This window comes from Poromitra crassiceps (assembly GCF_964638095.1).
Source record: "Poromitra crassiceps genome assembly, chromosome: 1".
In the NCBI taxonomy this organism is placed as follows: domain Eukaryota; kingdom Metazoa; phylum Chordata; class Actinopteri; order Beryciformes; family Melamphaidae; genus Poromitra; species Poromitra crassiceps.
Window position 1 is genome coordinate 95,657,022 of NC_139623.1, and position 24,078 is coordinate 95,681,099.

Consider the following 24,078-nt stretch of genomic DNA (forward strand, 5'->3'; position numbering starts at 1 on the left):
ATCAAAAACGTGGACAGCCCGGGTTGAGTCGGGGTTGAGTCGTGCTAGTTTTGGTAGTTTTTGATGTGAAAACACTGCAGATGACTGATTGGTCAAGCAGAATTGTGTTTACTGTATCTACTGACTGTCACTTTAGTGGGGCTTACCTTCTCTTCTGTTAATGTTATTTCCATCAGTCTTTTGTGTGGCTGCCTTCGGCTCTGGTGAAATAAAATCGATCTCCTTGCTCAGCTTTAACATGAAGGTGGTTTTCAATTGTTTTGAGAGAGAAAAAGTCCGGTCCTCGGGAAGCCCTTTGTAGTTGTGTGATGCGTTGGCTCCGCTAGGCCGGAGGCGGGGGTTTAGTGAAGCCGCGGTCTTGCCTGGTAAGAGGCCGCCGGGGTAGAGGCTTCCCTTCTCCCTGTAGCGCAACTCCCGTCCCCTGCGCAGTGCATGCATGTGAATTTGAGTAACAACAAAGTGATATCCATTCTCCTAGCCGATTGTCACATTTGCCCATGTACACTGTAGGTCATTTAGAGGCACCAGTAAATCATAAACAGTTTAAAAGTTCTGTGTATGGATTTAATTTTAACGTTATACGTTATAGCCTACTTCGGCTATGGGCGGAGGGCAGATATGCGGTCGCTATGACGACCAGGTGTGGGCGGAGGGTAAACTTGCTATGGAAACAGAGTCTATATCAAGTAGAGACGAGTAAGACCAGGGCCCTATACCACGAATGTTCTATAAGAAGATCCAGGATCTGTCCCTTGATCTGGTTTGTCTAAACCAGATCAGCTTGATTGTAGTTAACTTGTACTACGAACGTCGATTGCCACTCGTTAACTCGAACCAGGTTTTTCTAATCAAGCCGACAGCTCGTGCACATGAAAATGCCCGTGCACTGGAGCTCGTGCCCGCAAAAGAGGCGTGGTTTTTAACAACTGCCAATCACAATGCAATATGGACTGCTCGAACTCCGACAGCGCCAGACATGCCTATTTCCTCATTGAATGAAACCGCAAATAAAAATCCGCGTTGGATATTATTACTGTTCCCGAATGACTGTCTAAAGTGACCACTTTTATCCACACCAGTAATTTCTTTGAAGAGCGGTTTCTACCTCCACGTAGGCTATCTACAGCAGCTCAATTCACCCTCTCAATAAACTCAAAACCGGCATGTCTTTTGTGGAAGCAATGTGTAATCTATGTTAGTCCAAAATCCGTATGTATAGACCATTAGGCTCAATGAATAATAATGATCTCATGATGTGTTTAGTCGCACTGATTGAATAATTCCTATAGGCTAATCAATAAAAAAAAGAATGATAATAAAATAAAAAAATGCTTCTGAACTGAATCGACACGGTACGTGCGGGCATAGATTTCATTTATAAAATAGCCTATTTTGTGGTCACATATATAGGCTATTGTCAGCAGAGTCGCATATCTCCATATTTCATATAATGATGCTGGAAATATGAAGTTCAATCACATCATACAGGCCAAAAGCAACACAGTTGCAGCTGCAAAATGCAGGAGTAGCCTAGATATGAATCATCTTAATATGGGATCGCCTGTGTGCAGGTGATCCCATATTAAATTGCTTAGATGTAGTAGGCTATTATAGCATGTATGACCATTTCAATTCCAACCCAACGTCAGTCTCAGCTCCGTCAGTCTCAGCTCCGTTGCCCACACGGCACCGTGCGCTTTGGAGACGTTTATGTAACCTTTTTATGCCGGTTTAGTGATATTTCTCCACTCACTATTCAGCTGCAATCGATCAGCGGGGTCAAACAACGTACAGTATCTAGGCTACTTGAGAGCACAAAAATGAATATATAAAAACATATTCCAAAGTGGTAAGTAGGCTTTAGTCCTTGATTAATTCAACATTACAATTCGTGCTCCTTCCTCGATGGGAAACTCGTCCAGAAAGGGGTTTTTCTGGACGTTTTCCAAACGTTTTCCAAACTGCTGATTCGATTGGTTCGTGGGCGGTGTATTTAACGTCTAATCTTATCCTTGCAACTTAACCTGCTGCGGACCAGCTATGTAAATATATGTCGGTAAGAAGTTAACTAGCTTTGTAGCACGGCCAAACCAGGGTTAAACCTGAAGTTACCTCGCTAAACCACTAATTGAGCTTCGTGGTACAGGGCCCAGGTTGAGTAGAGCTGTACTGTGTTGATATATGTGGTGGAAATGAGCCAATAGAGTCGCGGTTCGAGGGGTGGGTAGTGGCTAGATGTATATTGGTGGTGGGAGGGGCGTGGTCAGGAAAGGGGCGGGGCTGGGGAAAAGAGGCCATAGCTAGGGATAAGAAGGTCATAGAGAGTTAGGGTTCGAGGGTGGGGTGGAATATTGGCCTTGACGGAGTTCTGCGCTCTCTGAGTGCACTTCTATTTCTATAGTTCTGTATTTTCCAAACAAAAGAATTGCAGTCACCAGCTGTTTACTTCCAAATACTGGAAAATATTTGTTGCTAGTGTTGATCATTTGTTTCCTGAGGCATTATGTGGAATATATATAACTTGAAGTCTTGACTATTGCACTTGGTACCACATTACTATGTACTTCAGGAATATATCCAAAGATCTATCTGAATTTGCATTATATGCACTATTATTTGGATTGCAGATATTTTGTTTTATTATATCTGCATTATTGATTTATATTGTTGTTTATTATGTACATTACTTTTATTCTACATTAGTGTTCCTTTATTGCCTTGTACTTGACACATACTCTACATCTTTGGCATTGTCTGTCAATTGCTGCTGTGGCACCTGAATTTCCCCAAGGGGATCAATAAAGTGTTATCTTATGTTATATATTTCAGATCTTGGGATTTTAGCAATGTATTTACAATCATAAAGTGCGCTCTCACAGAGAATGACATTAAATAGCTCAAAAGGAAGTGATTACATGAACATAGCAGTAAGTTATGGCTTATTCCATAGGATGGATATGCACAAATGTTCAAAACAAGTGACTTTGAGCTAATGGATGCAGGATGTTAGGAACCCTTTTTTAGTTTGAACCAGTTCAGATCATTGGCAACAGTAAAATCATCCTGGCTCTTTTGCCGCCCAGGGAGCACATTTTCTTGCTCGGTACTGATGAGAGAGAGCGAAGAAAAAAGTAGGCTTGAAAAGCCATTCTGTCAAACATTGTTCGTTCATTTATTGTCTGACCCTATGGATTTGAGTCTTTCACTGTTTTCTGGCTTTGAAGACAGTTGCTCATGTTCAAATATTATTTGGAAAGTCCTAGATTAGAAAACCATAGGAATAAAATATTCATATATGGATTCTTCAACTGAGTTTCTTTCACCTTCTAGTTTTAATTCTAATTCATTGCATTTAGAACTGTGTGAGTCCCTACAAATCTTCCAGTGTACCGTATGAAGCCTGCATAAAGCCCAAAATCTGCTCTCCATCCTTACTATGTGCAGCTGAAGATAGTCTCCGAGCCCATGGGTGCTCTCCACTCGCACCAAGATAGCATCCTTCTGCTGAGTGCTGAAGCCCACGGCCAGTCGGTCGGCTCGGGTACTCGGCCGCTCATTGGGGGCCCACGTATACGTGATGAGAGCCCCTCCTCTCCCAAAGATATATGTAGTCCCAGCTAGAAACAGAGGCAGAGATGCAAATGTTAGAAGACTGACAGAACAGAGAGGGAAAGAGAGATTAAACAGGTCTGCCTCCCTTTTAAATCACAGTTACAGTACAGTGAGTGAGGCTAATTGACAAAGTATTATTAACAGCTGAGCATCACAAATTGCTTTTACACCACATCATCACAAATAGTGGGATTCAGTGTGATTGCATGGACTCCCAAAAATGGGGGAAGTGTTTTGCAACTACACTGAATCACGATACAATCATAATTCATACAATCATGATTCATTTCATATGATGAAATCAGCAGACCAGCAGCATAATCTAAGATGGGCCATACATTACTTATATAACTTTATATGAGGTTGAATGTATAATGCATGTCATCTTTGAGGGTCAGATCAAGACATGGCACTTATACTTGTAAGAACGTAACAGCAGTCCACAAACAGTTTTCCTAACATGAACATTTTTTCATTTATCCTTTTACTAGTCTCTATGCCAATGGTTCCCAACGTTAGGGTCGCGACCCTAAGTGGGGTCGCCTGGAATTCAAATAGGTTCAAAAGTTGTGTGTACTGTCGCAGTTTTTAAATTGTAAACACGTTCAGCCGGCTAGAGTCAGACGCTCAAACTCAGGCTCCATAGGGTTCCATTGCCATTGCCACCCAGTGACGCGGTTTCTTTACCAAAATGCTGCTCGGCTGATCCCTCGTATTCATTTTTATTTGCTCCCAAGCACCTTTGACCCTGCCGAATCCAGCTGAACGCTGCGTGGAGAAATATCACCTGCGTAAAAAGGTTACCATAAACGTCTCCAAAGCGCACTAAGGTGCGCTGTGTGCAACGGAGCTGCTATTTTTATGGGCTATTCTTTAATTAAATGAAAACTACGCCCACACCGTGTTGATTCAGAGCCTATTTCTAACGTTAAATCTATGATCTAAATAGGCCTACGGATTTTGGAAATTTAGACTGAGTTTACACTCCTACTCGCAAAAAACACATGCGGGTTTATTGAGTAGACCTATATTAATCTGCTGTATAGGCACTAGGCAGAAACGGCAGCAGAAATCAAATGACTGATGTGAATAAAAGCAGTAACTTAGACAGTCCTTCAGTAACAGATTCATATCCAACCAGAGGTGTAGTGCTATCTGGAGAAGTGGGGGAACGCACCTATATGGAACACCCCCCTCCCCTGGCACACGCGTAGGTCCCAACAACCCTCCAGCCCCCGCACACACACACACGACTTAGCTTGCACACTGCAGAAGTAGCCCATGACATTTCCAGCGCTGAAACTAAAAAAGACGTAGTCCAGCCTCAGCAATGAAGCGAATAGGCACAGCAGAGCAGAGTCAGTTATCAGAAACAGCTAAACAATCTCTCAACAAGTCTCAAGCATCACACAAATTGCACAATGCATAATTGATCATCATTTTGCACGGCGGCCGGCATTTTTCACAAGTAACTTACCATTTTGTGGTGAATTCTGGTGATGCAAATTGCAATGGGCTGATTAACGTTAACTCTGAAAACGCCACTAGCTAGTTAAGGTGGAATGTTTCCTTCTTCCTTCAAGCCACGAGTTGATGCCGTGTGAATCATTCAGCCCACCTTACATATAGGAAAGACAACTTTGCCCACACACACACACTACACAAAACACCCCTTGGAGAAGTGTGGGAACGCCGTTCCACCACGTTCTACTAGCATTACACCTATGTAGCCAACGCAGACTTTGATTGTGACATGCAGTAAAGCAGTTAATTTGTAGTCTCTTAACACATTCACTGCCAGCCTTTTTTTTTTTACTGTAGGTAGGTTCTGCCAGAGGGTTTTTTTGAGGATTCTGGCTCATCTTTCAAGACCCGAGGATTCTTTTCTGCTAAGATTTTGTGAACACACAATATCTCAAAAGAACTAAGAGAATGTGTGCTTTCTCTGTCTAAAAGAGTTAGTTTGTAGAGTTAGTAGTTATGTAAGCATTAGCAGTTGAATACAGCATGGTTTCAGCGTCTGGAAATTTATTCTGAGATAAATGGCTTTTTGTGAAATTCGATAGAACAGTCACTTTAACCATTCATTTTTGGCATCAGTAAGACGTCAGACATCTAAACAATAGTTTTGAACAGTAATTTCCTCCATAACAGCAGGAAACCCCCCTCTGCTTCCAACTCCTCCCTCCGTGGGCGTTCTCCTCCGCAGCATTTGTCACAAGCGAGTGTTCTGCTGCTGCTGCTGCTGCTGCGAGTTTGAGCAGCCTCCCTCCCTGGCAGCGAGTGTGGATAGGGCTCACTTGTTTCTTGGGTTTGAGAGCTTTGATGAAGCTTTGTGCGATTCTAGGCTTTATGCTGCGTGTTTCAAAGTGTTTTCCACCCAGTCTATTTTTGGAATCCCCCACCGCCAGCTCCCAGCGCGATAATGCGCGAAGTGAAAGCGTTTTCGCCAATCCATTTTACAGTAGAGAATGGTTTCCTCGCGCGTTACCCTACAGTTTTGGCTCTGCATTTCCTAGTGTGGAGAGCACTGTCGCCACTTAGTGGGTCCGTGGAATGGGTTGTACACGTTCGCTGACTCCAATATTTTTATAGGAGACGTGGGGAGCGTTGATCCACGTCCCACCGTCAATTTTTTTTTTTTTTTTTTAAGCCGAGATAACTCGTCTTTGGCAGTGAACCGTCGGATTCTGTAAGCCGAGATAACTCGTCAATGGCAGTGAACGTGTTAAAACAGACTGTCTCATCTACATCCGGCGAATGCAGCTATATACAGTCTGTACGTTACACCCCCATAACATGCACAAGGAAATTGGGAAAAAACCTTCAGACAGGAAAGAAGTTCGACGGAATCCGACCAATCACGACACGTGTGTCCACGAAAATGCGGCATATTGGATTTTGATTGGACTAATGAGCGGAAGACCCGCCTTTCTGCGATTCTGATTGGACTAATGAGCGGAAAACCCGCCTTTCTACTTCCCATTCCGGTTGGTGCATGATTCTCCCCCACGAAGTGTAGTCGCAGACTGTAGTTCAATCATGGAAGACCAAATAAGGCATTAATAGAGCACCCCATGCTGTCATAACCCTCAGCCCAAATGACGTCACTAAATGACGTCTCCATCTCCGACGTCACCTTCTCCATGACGTCACGTCCCAAATGACATCAGTTATGACATCATAAATGACATCATAAATGACATCAGTTATGACATCATAAATGCCCTTCTCCCAAATGACATCAGTTATGACATCATAAATGACATCAGTTATGACATCATAAATGCCCTTCTCCTGGTACTATATAAAGCCCCCATCACCACAGCTTAAATCACACTTGTGCAGTCATCACTCACCTTGTGTCAGCATCACGCATTCATCGGGGGGTCCTCCCTTCAACAACTGGGCTGCTGTCCTCATCAGCCATGCGTCCTACATCCATCCAGAGCAAGCTGCTGTATCATCAGCCCAAAGATGCCTCCTTCCATGATTGGTAGGAAGTATTAATGCATTTCGTTGGTGGCGGTCTTCTCTCCCAATCCCCGTTTGGTGCCCATGCCCGGGCAATTTGCATATAACCCCATAAGTGTCCTTGCCATTGCTTAACCTCAGTCAGCCCACGTCCTGACAATTTGCACAACCCATCATCCCTGCATTCTGCTTAAACATCAGTCAGCCCATGTCCTGACAAGTCAGCCCCCGTCCTGACAATTTGCTCAACCCATTATCTCTGCATTCTGCTTAAACCTGTCAGCCCACGTCCCGAGAAGTCAGTCCACATCCTGACAACTTGCTCAACCCATTATCCCTGCATCCTGCTTAAACTTCAGTCAGCCCACGTCCTGACAAGTCAGCCAATGTCCCGACAATCTGCATAACCCATCATTCCGGCATTTGCATAAACCTCAATCAGCCCTTGGCCCCCTTTTCCTCATCTCTCCCCATCATCACATGACAGGATCCTGGTTCATCCTTCACTTCAAGACCACACTCCAGAAATGCAACATCCCTGCAGAGAACTATTCCAGTCACTCCTTCAGGATCGGAGCAGCCACATCAGCAGCCATGCAGGGGGCGTCCTCCGCCTCCCTTCAACAACTGGGGCGCTGGTCCTCATCCGCCTATGCATCTTTCATTCGACCAGAGCAAGACACCATATTATCAGCCCAAAGATCCCTCCTTCCATGACTAAAGAGGCAACAAGCACTTCGTTGGTGGTGATCAAACTCTCCTTTTCCTCATCAATGCGCCCATGCCCGGGCTATCCACATCCACGCCCTTGCAACCCCGCTTTGCCTTAAAAAACCCCGGTCAGCCCCTCATCTCCCGACATGCCTAAATTCTCCCCCCGTCAGCCCACGACCTGACTAAAGCATACCCCAGGCGAGCTCCATGACCCCCGTTTTCACTCTCCCAGTTCCTGAAATAACTTTAAATTCCTTTGGGGGATGTCCTATCTCATACAGCACTGACGCCCCTCTCTCATAAGCAAGAGGAGCGTCACATCATGGAGTCATACGCCATACTCAAACTGTCTATTCTGATTCAATAAAGTTTGTTAAAATTATATTACGAGTCTCTCATGATTGAAGTGTAGTCGCAGACTGTAGTTCAATCATGGAAGACCAAATAAGGCATTAATAGAGCACCCCATGCTGTCATAACCCTCAGCCCAAATGACGTCACTAAATGACGTCTCCATCTCCGACGTCACCTTCTCCATGACGTCACGTCCCAAATGACATCAGTTATGACATCATAAATGACATCATAAATGACATCAGTTATGACATCATAAATGCCCTTCTCCCAAATGACATCAGTTATGACATCATAAATGACATCAGTTATGACATCATAAATGCCCTTCTCCTGGTACTATATAAAGCCCCCATCACCACAGCTTAAATCACACTTGTGCAGTCATCACTCACCTTGTGTCAGCATCACGCATTCATCCAGCATCTCCAGAGCAAAAAGCTTCATCCCACCACCTCCCCAGATCACCACCAATGTCATGACTCCTGTTGGAAACAAATCCCCTTAGGGGGGATGTCCTATCTCATACAGCACTGACGCCCCTCTCTCATAAGCAAGAGGAGCGTCACATCATGGAGTCATACGCCATACTCAAACTGTCTATTCTGATTCAATAAAGTTTGTTAAAATTATATTACGAGTCTCTCATGATTGAAGTACAGACGGTATGGCGGAAGCATTTGAAAATTGCGGAAGTCAACTCGTCTGTTCTAAGAGACTAGTTAATTTGCCACTTTGATGTGGCTTTCAATGAGAAATAGGCGTGTCTGACGTTGGAAAATCCAGAGCTGTCCATATTGCATTGTGATTGGCTAGTTGGCTACAAACCACGCCTCTTTTGTGGGCACGAGCTTCTGTTCACGACCATTTTCAGGTGCACGAGCTCAGAGCTGGATAAAGAAATCCCAAATTGACAGACCCAACTGATAACCGGCGTCGTGGTAACGAATAGCTTGATTTCTTTGATCTAGTTAAGCCAAACCAGATCAAGGGACAGATCTTAGAACTGATTACCCTCCATTCGTGGTATGGGCCTCGATCTGGCCTCACAGCAAACACCTGATTTAAATTCCAGGATACGTGCTTTTTTCCTACCTGCACATATCTAACAGGTGCATGCACACACAGCAGAGCAATGGTGGCTGGATAAAATGTACTATTTAATATGTAAGGTATTCCTCTGGACACAAGGAGATTGCTGCCTCCTTGAGATCAATGAAATATGAATGTTGATTCATCATTTGCAATTCTTGCCCCAGTTGGGAGATAACTGAGAAAACATGATCCATATACAGGGTCCTGCTTTTCAAAATCCATTTGCTGAACCACATAACTCTCATATAAGGGTATATTACTTAAAATAATATACGTTTCTTGACTTTGTCAATAATTACATTTGCATTCAGGTAGCCTACTTAAAAATCCTTTATTAATTTCTGCTTCCATTTTCTTCTTTACGTAAGGTGCTTCCGCTTAGATTAAGATACCAACCATAAATTTGCTACATTAGACCAGTATCAGAGCTATATTGTTTTCGTGTTATATTCCATTTCATTCCAATTGAAGTAACCTCTCTAAAAGGGGGAGAGGCTTTCATGTTGTGGTGGAAAGGTCATTCCACCATTGTTGGTGGAGGTGTAGTCGCTGTGATAAACAGAAAAACTGAGAATCACCCTGGATATTACACAAACCTCAGTGTTTTACACCAGATATTTCTGAAAGCACTTCAGTGAATCACAACTGCATGCACTTTGTAATGGGCACTCACTGCAGTTTTCTTACTGAATTTACTATTAAGCAGAATCGCCAATCGTGTTCTTAACATGAAACTGCCAGCCCAAAGACTTGAAAACAATTTGTACTGGCTTTTACTTTAATTCAAGAGCAGGTGCTGTACATTTGCCTCTGCATACCCCCCGGTCGTCTTTGTTTCAGCCCAGATTATTCCTTTCCGAGGTATCTTAATTAATGTCTGGGATTTGCAGTCAATTAAGTGTCAATGGCAGTAATTACTTCAAGGAGTCTCAGTGAGTGGGTTTTATTGGTTCCTTCATTTCAGTGGCTGTTATCTGCATCTGGCCTCATTGTCTGTTCTGTTCAATGAAATTTGATGAGTTAACCTCTATACTTTTTTTTCCCAGTGTTTTCTAATGGATTCTGGAATTTGTTTTGAATGTGATTACCGGTACCTCTGTTTGTAAATATCCCTCTATTGACTTCTGTTCCAATTATATGGCTAATGAATTGTCGGATACTTTCCGATACTTTCACAGTGAAACTAAACAAACAAGCCATAACATCATGTGGTCATTCACCACATTTTTAGACCTAAATGCACTATACTGTGCTAAAATATAATTCAATATAGCAAGTTACATAACAAAGGCAGCAGCCTTGGATACAGATTCATGAACTCTGGATCCTTAAAACACTGGTCTTAGTAGATCATTATAGTTAGTCAACAATGTGATAAGCAAAAAAAAAAAGTAAATTGGAAATTGGAAATGACAGTACATCTGTAAGTCAGTTCTATTATAACCAAACTACAAGAGTGAGAAAATGAGATGTCTTTTAACATTTGACAAAGAAAAAAAGTCTTTGTCAAAGAAACACCTTCACTACAAAGCGCTCGCTACCATGGGAATTTCAGTCTTTTATGCAGTGAGAACATAAGCAGAGTACGGTAAATGCAAGGGAGTATAAAAGGCAACATGGGTGATTGTAATATGCAGCATGAAATATGGAGAGCTACCTGCAAGAACAAATGGAAGTATTTGTGTATAGAAAGATGGCTTTAACTCCTGCACATTAGCCATAACATTACAGCGTTCTAATACTCCTGCCCACTGTACTCTGTCTCTATCTGTCTTTTTCTCTGTCAGCTAAATAAATAATAGCGAGAAAATCATTCCAGTTAAGATTGTGACTATACAGATCTCCCCCCTCTCTCTCATGGAAGCCAAGTATACTGTAACTACCGATCTTGCGGGAGTGCTCTGCTCTCTCATAGTCATACATACTACTGTATGCTCGTGGTCGAGTAGTAGGGCTCCCTTGGATATTCTTAACTGCTAGATAATATGTATCATCATTATCAGGGGGAAATCTTGAGAATGAATTGGAACACAGGCGTTCTAATACTCCTAGCACTTTGTTGCCATATTAGTCGTGAATATTTCATAGGTTGTGTGATATGATAGCACTTAGCTGTGAAAATGTAATTGTAGGAATATTAAAACCTTTTGTTGGTTTAATTGGTCACAGAGGTCAGTGGAATCACAGTAATGCTGCAGATTTGGTACAGAGTTGCACTGTGTCTACGAAGCTGAACCCTAAATTGCTATAAAGTGACTGGGATGGCTATGATGTCGGATCTCTGCACAACAATTGTAACATTATGGATTATTAATTTGCATCAAGATCCATACTACCCACTCATCACAACCTGTTCTTTTCTATTTGTGCTTCAACCAGCTGAATACACAAGAGGCTAGGCCCAGGCAGTGCTGTTTATCTGTTTGCACCTTGTATTGACATTGTTGCTGTTATGTATCATGTGTAGGCCTAAAGTTTCATTATGCGACTACTTTTTTTAAAGTGTAATATTTAATAGATTTTCTGATTCGGCCAATTTCTAACAGTGTTAGAAAAGCATGTCTCCTGGCCTCACAGCAAACACCTGATTTAAATTAATTTAAATCGAGTGCTTGTTTCGCTTGTTTCACACATCTAACAGGTGCACACACAGCAGAGCAATGGTGGCTGAATACAATTTAGTATTTAATATGTAAGTTATTCCTTTGGACACAAGGAGATTGCTGCCTCCTTGAGATCGATGAAACATTACGAATGTTGATTCATCATTTGCAAGTCTTGCTCCAATTGGGAGATAACTGAGAAAACATCCGCATAGGCTTCTGCTTTCCAAAATCCATTTGCTGAACAAGGCAGCTGAATACACAAGAGACTCGCAAAAGATGCTGAGATGTTCGTGATAATTTGCATCACATATACTGTATCAGTTTTAGATGTGAAAGACTTGAAGTGTCTCTGCTGAACTTGCTGTTGTAGAAAATCTGAAAATTCCTCTGGCCTTGCAGAGTCTTATAGAGAGTGTTGATAAATAGGGTCTTGGTGAGGATTGAGTATACACTCCCATACTGTACTGTATAATTTTTTTTTATTGATCAAGTTTTTTTCTTTTCTTTTTGTGATTTTTCTCCCATTTTCTCCCCAGTTGTACTTGGCCAATGCCCCCTGCTGTCCCGGTCGTTGATCCACCCCCTCTGCCCTTCTGGGGAGAGCTGTAGACTAGCACAATGCTTCCTCTGATACATGTGCAGTTACCAGCTGCTTCTTTTCACCTGGCAGGACGTAGCATGTGGGAGGATCATACTATTTCCCTTAGTTCCCCTCCCCCCGAACAGGCTGAACAGAGGGCACTAGTGCAGCGACCAGAACTCATAACCGACCAGCTTCCCACCTGCAGACACGGTCAATTATGTCTATAGAATGTCTGACCAAGCCAGAAGTACCGCTGTTACAAAGGCTCTGCGTCAACACTAATTCGATGGCCGCCACCAAGGGCTGACCCTGGTCCTCGGATCCAGCCAGCTCCCTAGAACTATCCCTGGATGACATTTCGGTGATGACATCATCACTGCGTCAATGACATCACAATGCTGCCTGTGACATCATGTGAGATGTGATGTTCTTGTCCAATGATGTCATAGTCAAGCATGACATCATCACCAGTGCCATCACAATAGTAACCATGCTATCACTGATGACATCACAATTGGACTCATGACATCATCGGCAGTGATGTCATATCTCCAATATCAGCGAGACTATATATAAGCAGCACACGCTCCAGGTCCACAGTGTGCTGGGTTGAATGCCCAAGATAGCAATTAACCATCGTCAGTCCCAGGCCAGAAACGATCAGGATGATCTTGATATCTACAAGTGTCTGATATGGAAGAGGATTCAGGAGGCTGAACAGGAAAGACAAAAATGGCATGCAAGGTGGCTTCAACCACCCAATACACCACTAGGAGGTGCTGGCCAACACTCAGTTAGCCAGCAGGTTATGGGAGAGAGGGGCCTCCATCATACTCTTACGAGTGTGCCAATGACATTGCGAGCTTCGAGATCTGAGCCAGGTTCATACGAAGCAGGCAGGTTCGCTGAACCCGCAAACCCTTGAGAGGGTCTCTTTGATCGCTGTGAGTGGAGGAGGACTTCACTCCGGGCCCCATGGAAGAGGATGTGGGCTCCACGATCAAATAAATGGAACCTTGATCGCCACGAGTACTCCGGGCCCCATGAAATAGGATGCGGGCTCCAGGATCAAACCTCTAACAAACCCTGAATGCGAACTCTAAAACAACTGCTACCGGGAATTTAACGCAGGTCTCTGCGGTGGTGAGTGCTTTTACCCCAGGGGTTCCCAACCTTTTTTGTGCCAAGGACAGGTAGATACATGGGAGTCAGCCGATAGGATAGCTGTGCCTTAGTTACGTCACACGTAATGTGCAATTTGATTTAATTGAATTCCAGTGTGCAATAACTGCAATTTGACACGTACTGTACATAGATTGTAACTGTAACTACTTATTGAATGCTATTCTACAATTCTTACTTTTACTATCCCATTGACCCTATTTTATTTTATTTTATTTTATTTCATTTTATTTTATTGTATTGACGTTGTTTGTTTTTACGTTTAGGGAGATACTGTGTGATACTGTGTTATGCTATGTTGTGTGTGTTATGTGGATATTTCATGCCTGAGTGCGAGCAACTGTAACTTGTCCCAATTTCCCCCCGGGGATCATTAAAGTCTTTCTGATTCTGATTCTGAAAAAAGTCACGGACCGGCTGTCAATTTTAATGGTTTTAGTTACATACAGTACAGTATATATTTACTGGCGACAATGGGTAAATAACAGCCTTTTGTGTTGTACTGTATCTAGCCTACAGTATTTATGTTTTTGTTTCAACTACAAACATAATTAAATGTCAACTTGAAACTATGTTTCAACTACCACACACAGCTTATAATATTATAGCCTATGTTTATTAAAAAATAAAAAAATAATAATAAATGTTTTTTTACCGGGCTCGCGGCCCGGTACCGGTACGTGGCCTGGTGTTTGGGGACCACTGCTCTACACTACCCAGATGCCCCACTGTAACTGTTCCTAATCCTAATCATGATTTATGACACAGAGGCTAGCAAAGAGATGAATCATACCAATTTTGCCGACTGCTAATAACAACTGTAACACAAAGTAGTGGAACTGTGAATTTCTCATACTATTGCTGTCAATTATAAAACACACACACACACACACACACACACACACACACACACAAACACACACAGGCAGAATACTTGTGTATACTTCAGTTAACTTACGATGGTACTGTATATAATATGGACAGGACTTTATTCATCTTTTTGCCAGTAAATAAATAGAGTATACAGTATGTACACATTTCTGAATGGTCCGGTAGTTCAGGTGGAGAAATAGAGAATATGCTGTGTAGGGGAATAAGGGAATTCCACTGAAAAAACAAACCTGATTGATTAAGAGTATGATCTCACACAAATCCCACAACTGTGAGCAATCTTATCAAGAGTTATGGAGAGTTATTGCTTATGAATTTTTCTTCTGAGTGATGGCATCTGCAGAGCAATTATTCAATATATGAATGAAATGATGAAAATGACAAAATAAATAGTAGAGCCTGCCAGAGAGATCATGTTGGGGAAATGTCATTATAGAGTTTGTAAGTGGCATTATACACTTACAGTAGTACAATGAACACAGCTTTGATGAATTCAAATCAATCTATCCAATTTAATGTAGTCAATTAAATACCATAGTGAAACTCTTTCTCAGTATTAGTCATACATACTGTAAGGCTGGCACATAATAGAGTTGAGATGTATTATGGTAATATGGTTTAACTGTTCTTTCTAACACCTTTCTTCGTACAATATGTATCCAGCTTGTCAGCTCAAAAATTGAACTTCTGCAGCCTTGCATGCCTTGAACAAACCTCTTCTATGAAAACGATCTTCGTCCTCTATCACTCCCACTGCTTTCAGGAGATTTGGATGGCGGTGAAATCTTAACGACTCACATGCACTGCTAAAATATGAAATGAACACCTCTTGCTAAACATTTCCAATAAATAAGACAGAATTCCTATATTGTCAAGAGTATAATATACAAGATTTCCCATGCCCAACAGATAAGAATATCCAGAGGCATCCAATCCAAATAAATTGGGTGTTCTCGTAATAATAACAAAGGAGATTGATTGAATGAGACAGAAAATGATAAATTACTAACTGCTACTGAGAAATCATTACAATTTATGCAGTAAATGAACCGAAGCTGGTCTGGAAACAGTTCAATCCAACATACAACTCTATGTGAACAGTCTACATTCAAAAGGGCCACTTAATTACACACGCAGCCACGAGCGCGCACGCGCGCGCACACACACACGCACACACACACGCACACACACACACACACACGCACGCACACACGCACGCACGCACACACACACACACACACACACACACACACACACACACACACACACACACACACACACACACGTACGTTTATTGGAAACACACTGCACATGAGCGACCCAAATAGCAGCAAGAGGTAATCGTTTGAATTTTGAGGACTTCAGTACCCAGAAATCAGAAACACTCGTCAAACCTAAAGTAGAGCTTTAATACTTCTATTTTTTTCCACTGGGACTAAAGCTGCCTTCCATGACAAAAAAGGTCCCATATCTAAACATCAAGATGTTTGCAGTGGAAGAGGAAGTTCTGCATATAATGGTACAGCAGTGTAGCCCAATGAATGTTCTGACTAAAACCTTTGACACTATGCAAAATGCCCTTACTTCTTTAAATAGACCACCAACAATGCCCTTCCTGCACTGACTTCTAGGTTTTGCTTCTGTGTGATAGAACCCAAATTCATCCTGAAGACCTTCCGCTGTATAGAGGTTTTCTTACATATTCAAGCTGTCACTGCTCTATTGTTGAATTTCACATAACAGTCTCATGGTGGACTGTTCCAATACTATGCTGGACTCTTTGCCCCCCCCACACACACACACACACAAATATTTACAACCGCTGAAGGCTGTGTCTTTTGGTAATTTACATGAGAAAAAATTTAACCTATTGCAACCAATCACATGTCTTTGCCATCATATTTATCTTACAAGGAGCAATGACCGATCAATTCTAAACACATTTTCAGACAGAATCGCCACAAGGCTTCATAACATTGCAAGAACTCAAATATCTTTGCTAGGTACTGTGCATAATGTAACCGAATGAATCAGAGTCCTCGTGAGTCTCGAGTGGTAGCGAGTTGTTGGTTTTACTTCGTTTAGAATTTCGGAATCTCACACTATGCCAAGCTGCTCCCTGCAGTGCACCAACTGGACAATGTCTATTTTCTCAAAATTGACCGCTATAAAACCATCCATTGCGCCAGATTGTTACTCTGCTTTTTGTCCAGCAGCCATACAGACGTGTCTTGTCTTCTCTTGACCCTCGCTAGCTTGCGGTTAGCTCTTAGCCAGTAGTGACACCCGTCTCCTTGTGTTCCAGCAACCCCAACGGGAGCGGCGGACGAGGACTGCGTGACTTTGTCCAACCGGCCCTCTTCGCCAGGAACGGCGGGACCCACTGCGAAAAGCTTTTTTTCTCTCGTGCTTAACTGCTAGCTTGGTATTCTCTCTTGCTAGCCAGCCTGTGGCTAGGTGTTAGCTGTTGAGTTACGATACAATAAGCTAAACTCGTTCCCCGGCTGGGGCTGTGTATTAGCTAGCTTAGCACTGGCTGCCTAGCGCTAGCTTGTACTGCTGCTTTGCACCGTAGCTTGTTAGCATGCTTCGCTAGGTTCTTGTTAGCCAAAATGGTTCGCGGCTTTTCCTTTCGCCCTCGCTAGCCAGGCTATGTCCACGGACCCGCCTCGCCCAGCTATGGATGCGAGCTGATGCCGTGCTGAGATGGCTACGGACGACTCGCACGACCTGTGCATGTTCTGTCTGGGGCCGGAGCATGCCGAGCGCGCTTTGGCGGACCCACACTTCTGTCGCAAGTGTGGCGCACTCCTCATGTCGGCGCACCGCCACCGGGCCTGCCGTTCGCGGGGAGATGCCTTCCAGTGGCTTGCTAGTCTCTTAGAACAGACGAGTTGGCTTCCGCAATTTTCAAATGCTTCCGCCATACCGTCTGTAAATCGTGGGGGAGAAGCATGCGCCAACTGGAATGGGAAGCAGAAAGGCGGGTCTTCCGCTCATTAGTCCAATCAGAATTTTTTTTCGTGGACACACGTGTCGTGATTGGTCGGATTCCGTCGAACTTCCTTCCAGTCTGAAGGTTTTTTTCCCAACTTCCTTGTGCATATTCTGGGGGTGTAATGTACAGACTGTTTAGCTGCATTCGCCGGATGTAGATGAGACAGTCTGTTTTAAGAGACTAGTGGCTTGCCCACCGTAGGCCAAGCCCTCGCTCAGGCCACGGAGCGTCTAGCTCCCCTGACAGGGTAGGATTGTCACGCTAGCCTCATTGTAACTGTTGCTGTGCACCGTTAGCTGTGGTTAGCTAGCTATTCGCTGGGTTGCTAACTGTGCTGTTAGCCGGCTCGTTCGCTGCTTTCTTCTTTCTTCGTCCCTGTGCTAGGTAGGCTGTGTCTTTGGACCCGCCTTGCCCAGCTATGGACAAGAATGTGCCGTCCGTCAGTGTGGCCAGTGCCGTGCTGAGGTCGGCATCCCCTTGTTAACACGTTCAGTGCCAGCGACGCCATATGGCGTCATTAGAAATTTACCGTACAGTGCCAGCGACGCCAAATGGCGTCATAACTCCAAATTGTTTTTTTGACGGGGGGGTGTCGATCTAAGCTTCTTACGTCGCCTCTAACAATATTGTAGCTATTGGAGGTCGATAACCTATTTTACAAACCCATTAGGTGGCGACAGCACTCTCCTGATCAGAGAAAAAGGAGCCAAACACACAGAAATAGTCACTGGGGAAAATGAGGAAATCGCATCGCATCCGTCCGTATGCATCGACGTGCCTCCATAAACGAGCACAACGCCAGCTGTGCCCCCAGCAGCAGCATCCGCTGTCACAACTGAGCACCTCCATGTACGCTGCAACAGCACATTCACATAATCAGCCTTATTATTCCGAACTGGAAGCATGCCAGCCCGTGACAAACACACGCGGAACCAAAAAGCTGAATGTCGCGCACCATTCACTGTGTGTGCGCAGCAAACTCAGCAGAGACTGAGAGCCACCAGACACATAAGACACACCCAGGAGGCATGTGCAGTTGAGGGGGGGGGGGGGGGGGAGCACGCAGAGCAGCAGAGCAGCATACACTTCACCCAGACAGACCCAGACATCAGAAAATTAGCTTCAGAGTCAGTGATGTGCTTGAAATGTTTAATTTCACAAAAGGCTCATTATCTCAGCTCGTAGAAAAAAAGGGATGTTTTTGCGAACCCGCCTCTCTAAGCTATGGACAGGGACGGGCCCCCTCGCCAGTGCACTCGGTGTCAGGCCGGGAGGATGACAGACTATCCGCATATCATGCATGTTGCTTGGGGCCTGAGCATGCTGAGCGAGCGCTCGTCGGTCCCCGCTTCTGTCGAAGGTGTGCTAGTTCCTTCCCGCTGCCTAGGTTGTGTCCTCCCCACCTAGCTTCGTTATGGAAAGGGCAGAGCTGCTTAGACTGCGCGCTCAGTGCGGTGCGGCCTGGTGCCAGATGATTGCCATCTGTGTTATATGGTGTACGCTGCTATGACGGTTAGTTAGCACAGGGCGGACATCACTCCTCTCCTAGCTTGTGTACTAACCCCGCTGTTGCATTGGCTACATTGGGCTGGGCTGCTAAGACTGCTGCCCCGTTGGGTTAGTTAGTGCTGCTGACTTATTGTTAGTGCTACTAGTTCTAGCCGCTTGCACGTGGTGTGATAACATTGCTAGCTTCGCTCCCCGCTTAGCCGTGCTGCTTGTACCCCATCTAGCTGCGGTTGAAGGGCGATCGTTACCTCCCCGTGTAAGGAACATGGCGGCCTGGTTACATTAGCCAGGACAGAGTTGGTTAGTGGCCTGCTTGTTAATAGCTTACGCCATGAGCTGCACGGCACCTCGCTGGTCGTTATTATGCTGAAACACGCCATTCTGCTTGTTACCGGGGTATTGCTAGCTCGTTGCTCGCATCCCGCTTAGCTTGTTGCTATGATTTGCAAATGTGTCTTGAGTAGGCTTGGCTTGCTATCCCATGGCATATTGGACTTCGGGTTAGCTAAAGATGGTCCGGGTGGAAGGCTTGGCCTTGGCTGGAGGGTGACTGACTAGCCCCGCTAGTCATCACCTGTTGCCCGCAGCTATTGGTGCTGGGCGGGTAGCCGGCACGAGGCGTGCCGTGTGTAACAAGTGCGCGCGTCAGCAGCCCAAGGCTACCACGCCGCCTGCTTGCTCTGCCTGGCCCAGGCATGTAGCCTAGCCTGACACAGCCGACTGCTCAACGCGCGGGTCTCTCCCTCTGGCCTCTTCGGACCGCCGGTCGGGAACGAATGGCCTGGCAGCTTCGGAAGTGCGCTTTGGCCCCTACAGCAGCGCGGCTCGTGCCAGCAGCAACGTAATACCCAGACTTAGTGACGCTGCCAGAGAGGACTTAGACTCTGATTTGACATTGGAAGTAATAACCTCTGCCATTAAATCTTTCCATCAGGCAAGGCCGCTGGGCCGGATGTATTCCGTGCCGAATTTTACAAGAAATTCTGTGATATTCTCGCCCCACTCCTCCTCATAATGACGTCTAGCTCCATGAAGGATAAAGTCTTGCCTAAAACACTTTATGAAGCTAACATCTCCCTTATCTTAAAAAAGGGGAAGGAGGAAGTAGACCCGGCCAGCTACAGACCCATAGCGCTCCAGAATTTTGACAGAAAGGTAATCACTAAAACGCTGGCTACCCAGCTAAATAAACATTTGTCATCCATCATTCATCCTGACCAGACAGGGTTCATCCCAGGTTATCTTTCTTCAATGTCAGATGTCTCCTCAACACCATATACGCAGATCACAGCAAGACCAGTGGTGCAGCAATTCTATCACTCGATTCACAGAAGGCGTTTGATCAGGTTGAGTGGCCTTATATGTTCGAGTCACTGCACAGATTTGGGTTTGGCGATTCATTCATATCCTGGGTAAAGCTCATATATGCTAGTCCAACATGTTCAGTTATAACCAATGGTTCGCCGTCGCGCTAGAGCCCCTTGCCTTAAAAATACACGGTCACCCAGGTCTTGCAGTCCTGAAGGTCGGAGGTATTGAGACGCGTATCAGTTTGTATGGCGACGACGTAATAATATACCTAGATAACTCAGAACAATCGATCCCCCCTCTCCTAGAATTAATCACCTCCTTCAGTAAGCTGTCCGGATACACAATTAACTGGACAAAGAGTGACTTCATGCCTCTCTCTGATGTTTTCACTCCCGGTTTCCTGGAAAATCTCCCATTCAAATTGGCAAAAGACTGCTTAACCTATCTTGGCTTGACCATACCCAGAGATCCTAAATTAATATTTAAGTTGAATTTTGGTGATTTTGTTTTAAGACTTAAACAATGTATAGAAAACTGGAAAATCCTGCCTTTGTCCATGATAGGCCGTATAAATTCAGTTAAGATGGTTTCACTTCCCAGGTTCCTCGATCTGTGTCAAAACCTTCCCATATTCCTCACATTGGCTTCTTTCAAAGAACCACTCCTTAATTCTGTCCTACATTTGGAATTATAAGAACCATAGAATTTCGAAAATTCACTTGCAAAAGCCCAACTCTGAAGGAGGGCTGTTTAGACACTACTACTGGGCCGCCAATGTCAGGGCTCTGATGTTTTGGCAGCAAGGAACTCCTGATAATTTAGCTCTTGGGGCCCCCCTGTGGCTGAAGATGGAGGCCAGCTCTATTGCCAACTCTTCTTTGCCAGCCATGTTATTTTCTAAGCTAGAGAGACCTCGGACCAGAATTCAGAATTCTAAATCAAATTAGGAGTGTTTTGAGTCTACCAGATTTTTCTGTCCATACACCGATTTGTCTAGATTACGGTACTCTTTTTTGCCTTCACGGTAGGGCTGGGCGATATGACCAAAATCTCATATCCCGATTATATAGGTAATTTTATTTACCCCGTAAACGATATACATCACGATATAGCATATTTTCTGTAAATTCAATTGATAGTTTAGATAAAATTACCACATGGCCATTTATTTATGTAGCGGTTAAACCAGTTAAAATGTTGTCAATGTCAAATCCCACAAAGGATACATGCATTCAGAATACAGATAAGCATGGCTATTTTTACAACACAAACAAATGTATAATTAGTTACAAGGTACAGTAGTAGAATGAAACACAAACTGAACCACACCACCAGTTCAATTTTCAAAGATTACATTAGAGCAAAACGGGTAGATTAAAAGTTATTCATAGTTCAGTCCAGTTCTCTCAGTTCGTTGATAAAGGAACAAAAATCCTCCACTTCGGGATTTCCATGTTACCAGTTCAGTTCACTCAACAAAAATACTCCACTCCGGGATTTCCCGGTTATCTAACAAACACAACTCAAGGAAAGCTATAAGCTAAAGCTAACTAGCTAGCTTTAGCAAGCTAGACGTTTGGTTGTCGGCTCCTCAATGGATTTCCTTGGGATGACAAGAGGATGTGAGAAGACGTTTTGCCAGGTTTAACATTACGAGGACACACGCAAATATCAAACACAGACTTAACACAGCGCAAATGCCTGGGTAGACTAGGTGGACGTAACTTCTCCCTGCTCTTTACTCACCGGCTGATTTGTGCCACTCGGCTTGTTGACAGAGTCTGGTGCATGTGTGGACGTGAGTAAAAAAAACAACACAGAATGACGAAAGCACAGCGTCATCCAAATGACGGACAATATTGCCATAAAGAGTGTGATTTGCAACACAACAATATAAACGATAGAGCATCATATGAAACAATAGGCATTTTCTATCGTGAAAACGATATATTTCGTCATATCGCCCAGCCCTACTTCACGGTTAGACAGAACCTTCCATGTTTGGAGTGAGGAGGGGCTGGTTTCCGTCAAAGACCTATATCACCTATATCTTTGATCAGCTGAAGAGGAAGTTTGAATTGGCTGGCACGCACTGGTTCAGATACTTGCAAATCAGGGATCATGTTCGATCCAAGATTAATACCTTTGAAACACTCCCAGATGAACATGCTTTCTTCGATGTTTTGCTGAGCCCTCCTCATTCCAAGCATCTAATTTCTAGGTTTGTATGTTTGTTTGACAACTGCATCACGGCCTCTACTGAGAGCATTAGACAAGCATGGCAGGGGGGACTTGGCATTGAGTTATCTGATATTGTATGGGATAGGAGTTTGTCTGTGGTGCAGCTCTGCTCAGTTAATAGTAGACACCAGCTGATCCAATTTAAAGTCACCCATCGTCTTCACTATTCTAAGCAAAAGTTGCACAAGATCTACCCCTCTGTCTCTTCACTATGTGATAGATGTCAGGTATCGGAGGGCACTCTGCCTCTTGCCTTCTGGTTCTGCCCTTCACTGGCAGGGTTCTGGGCCGAAATATTTGACTGGTACTCTAAGGCCTACGAAATAACCCTTCAGCCGGAGGCAGAACTCGCCATCTTTGGTTGCTCGGAGTCCTCTCTGGACTTCACTACAGCTGTGCAACAATCTCTGCCACTGGGGACAACTGTTGCCAAAAAACTAATTCCTAAGGAATGGAAGTCCCCCTCTTCACCCTCTTTCCAATTGTGGTTGATGGACATGATCTCTGTTATACGGATGGAGAGACTCAGGTTCCTGAGAACCAACTCACTTTCCTAAATTCCTAACTATATGGGACCCGTTTTTAGCCTACCTCGATGAGGTTAGGGGCGACGGGTGACTCGCCCGGCTGGTTTCCTATAGACCTCTTGCGTGAGATCTCAAGTACATCGCCTGCAAGCACATAAGCACCTTACGTGGCTGGTAGTACCACTGTAATGTTGAATGTTCATTATGTTGTATGTTTTTTTTCCCTTTTCTTTTCTTGTGTCTGAGCCTGTCTGTTTTGTTTTGTTTGTGTTCTATAGATAAATTAAAATTTATCAGCTCGGCCAAGGGAGCTGGCTCTCTTGGGGTTGCGGGTTAGCACGTACGCCTTGCAAGCGGGAGATCGTGGGATCGAATGCCGCCTCCACCCCTGGGCAAGCCCTCATGGGTTGCTGTGCGGACTGTCAACACACATTTTACACATACATGTACCATTCACATCCTTAATGAAAGTGAAAGGAAGCAAAATACAAGCTGATAGTCCCATAGTAATCTGCTCTGTTATCTATGACAGTAAAAGGTTTTCCTTCCTCGAAGTACAGTATACTTTCCATTCTGCTTTGCTCCACCTCTTGCAAGGCAGTGGTCACCATGGTCAGCAATTTGCCGCTCCCACCTACTGTACCATCCACTGCCTTGTGCACTTGTTTCACTATCAATGTCTTGTCAAAAACTGCTTAACATGACGAGCACAGTCATTATATTTGGATTTCACTCAACCTGTTACAGAACAGCAATGATGAAAGATGTGAAAAAGAAGAAGAAAAAAATCAAAACAAAAACATCTGGCACCTCTTGGACAGCACAAAAACAACTGTGGAGCTATATAGAGAGACTTCTTCTTGTGAAATTTTACCATATTTAGCTTTTATTTTTATTTTTTAAAGTCTGTGTTTGTGGTGTGTGTGTGTGTTTGTGTATGTGTGTGTGTGTGTGTGTGTGCATCATTGTCATCCTTGAGGG

At 44.1% G+C, this 24,078-nt stretch overlaps 1 protein-coding gene across 1 annotated transcript in view; it reads right to left on the bottom strand.

Moving 5' to 3' along the window:
- LOC310782483 (neurexin-2-like) overlaps nt 1–24,078 on the bottom strand; it is a gene marked incomplete at both ends in the record, with an annotated part of 239,450 nt that overhangs the window by 57,585 nt on the left and 157,787 nt on the right. Inside the window, one exon of the mRNA XM_083643153.1 lies at nt 3,436–3,617. Within this exon, the coding sequence (XP_083499279.1) occupies nt 3,436–3,617 (182 nt within the window). The remainder of the gene's footprint in view (nt 1–3,435; nt 3,618–24,078) is intronic.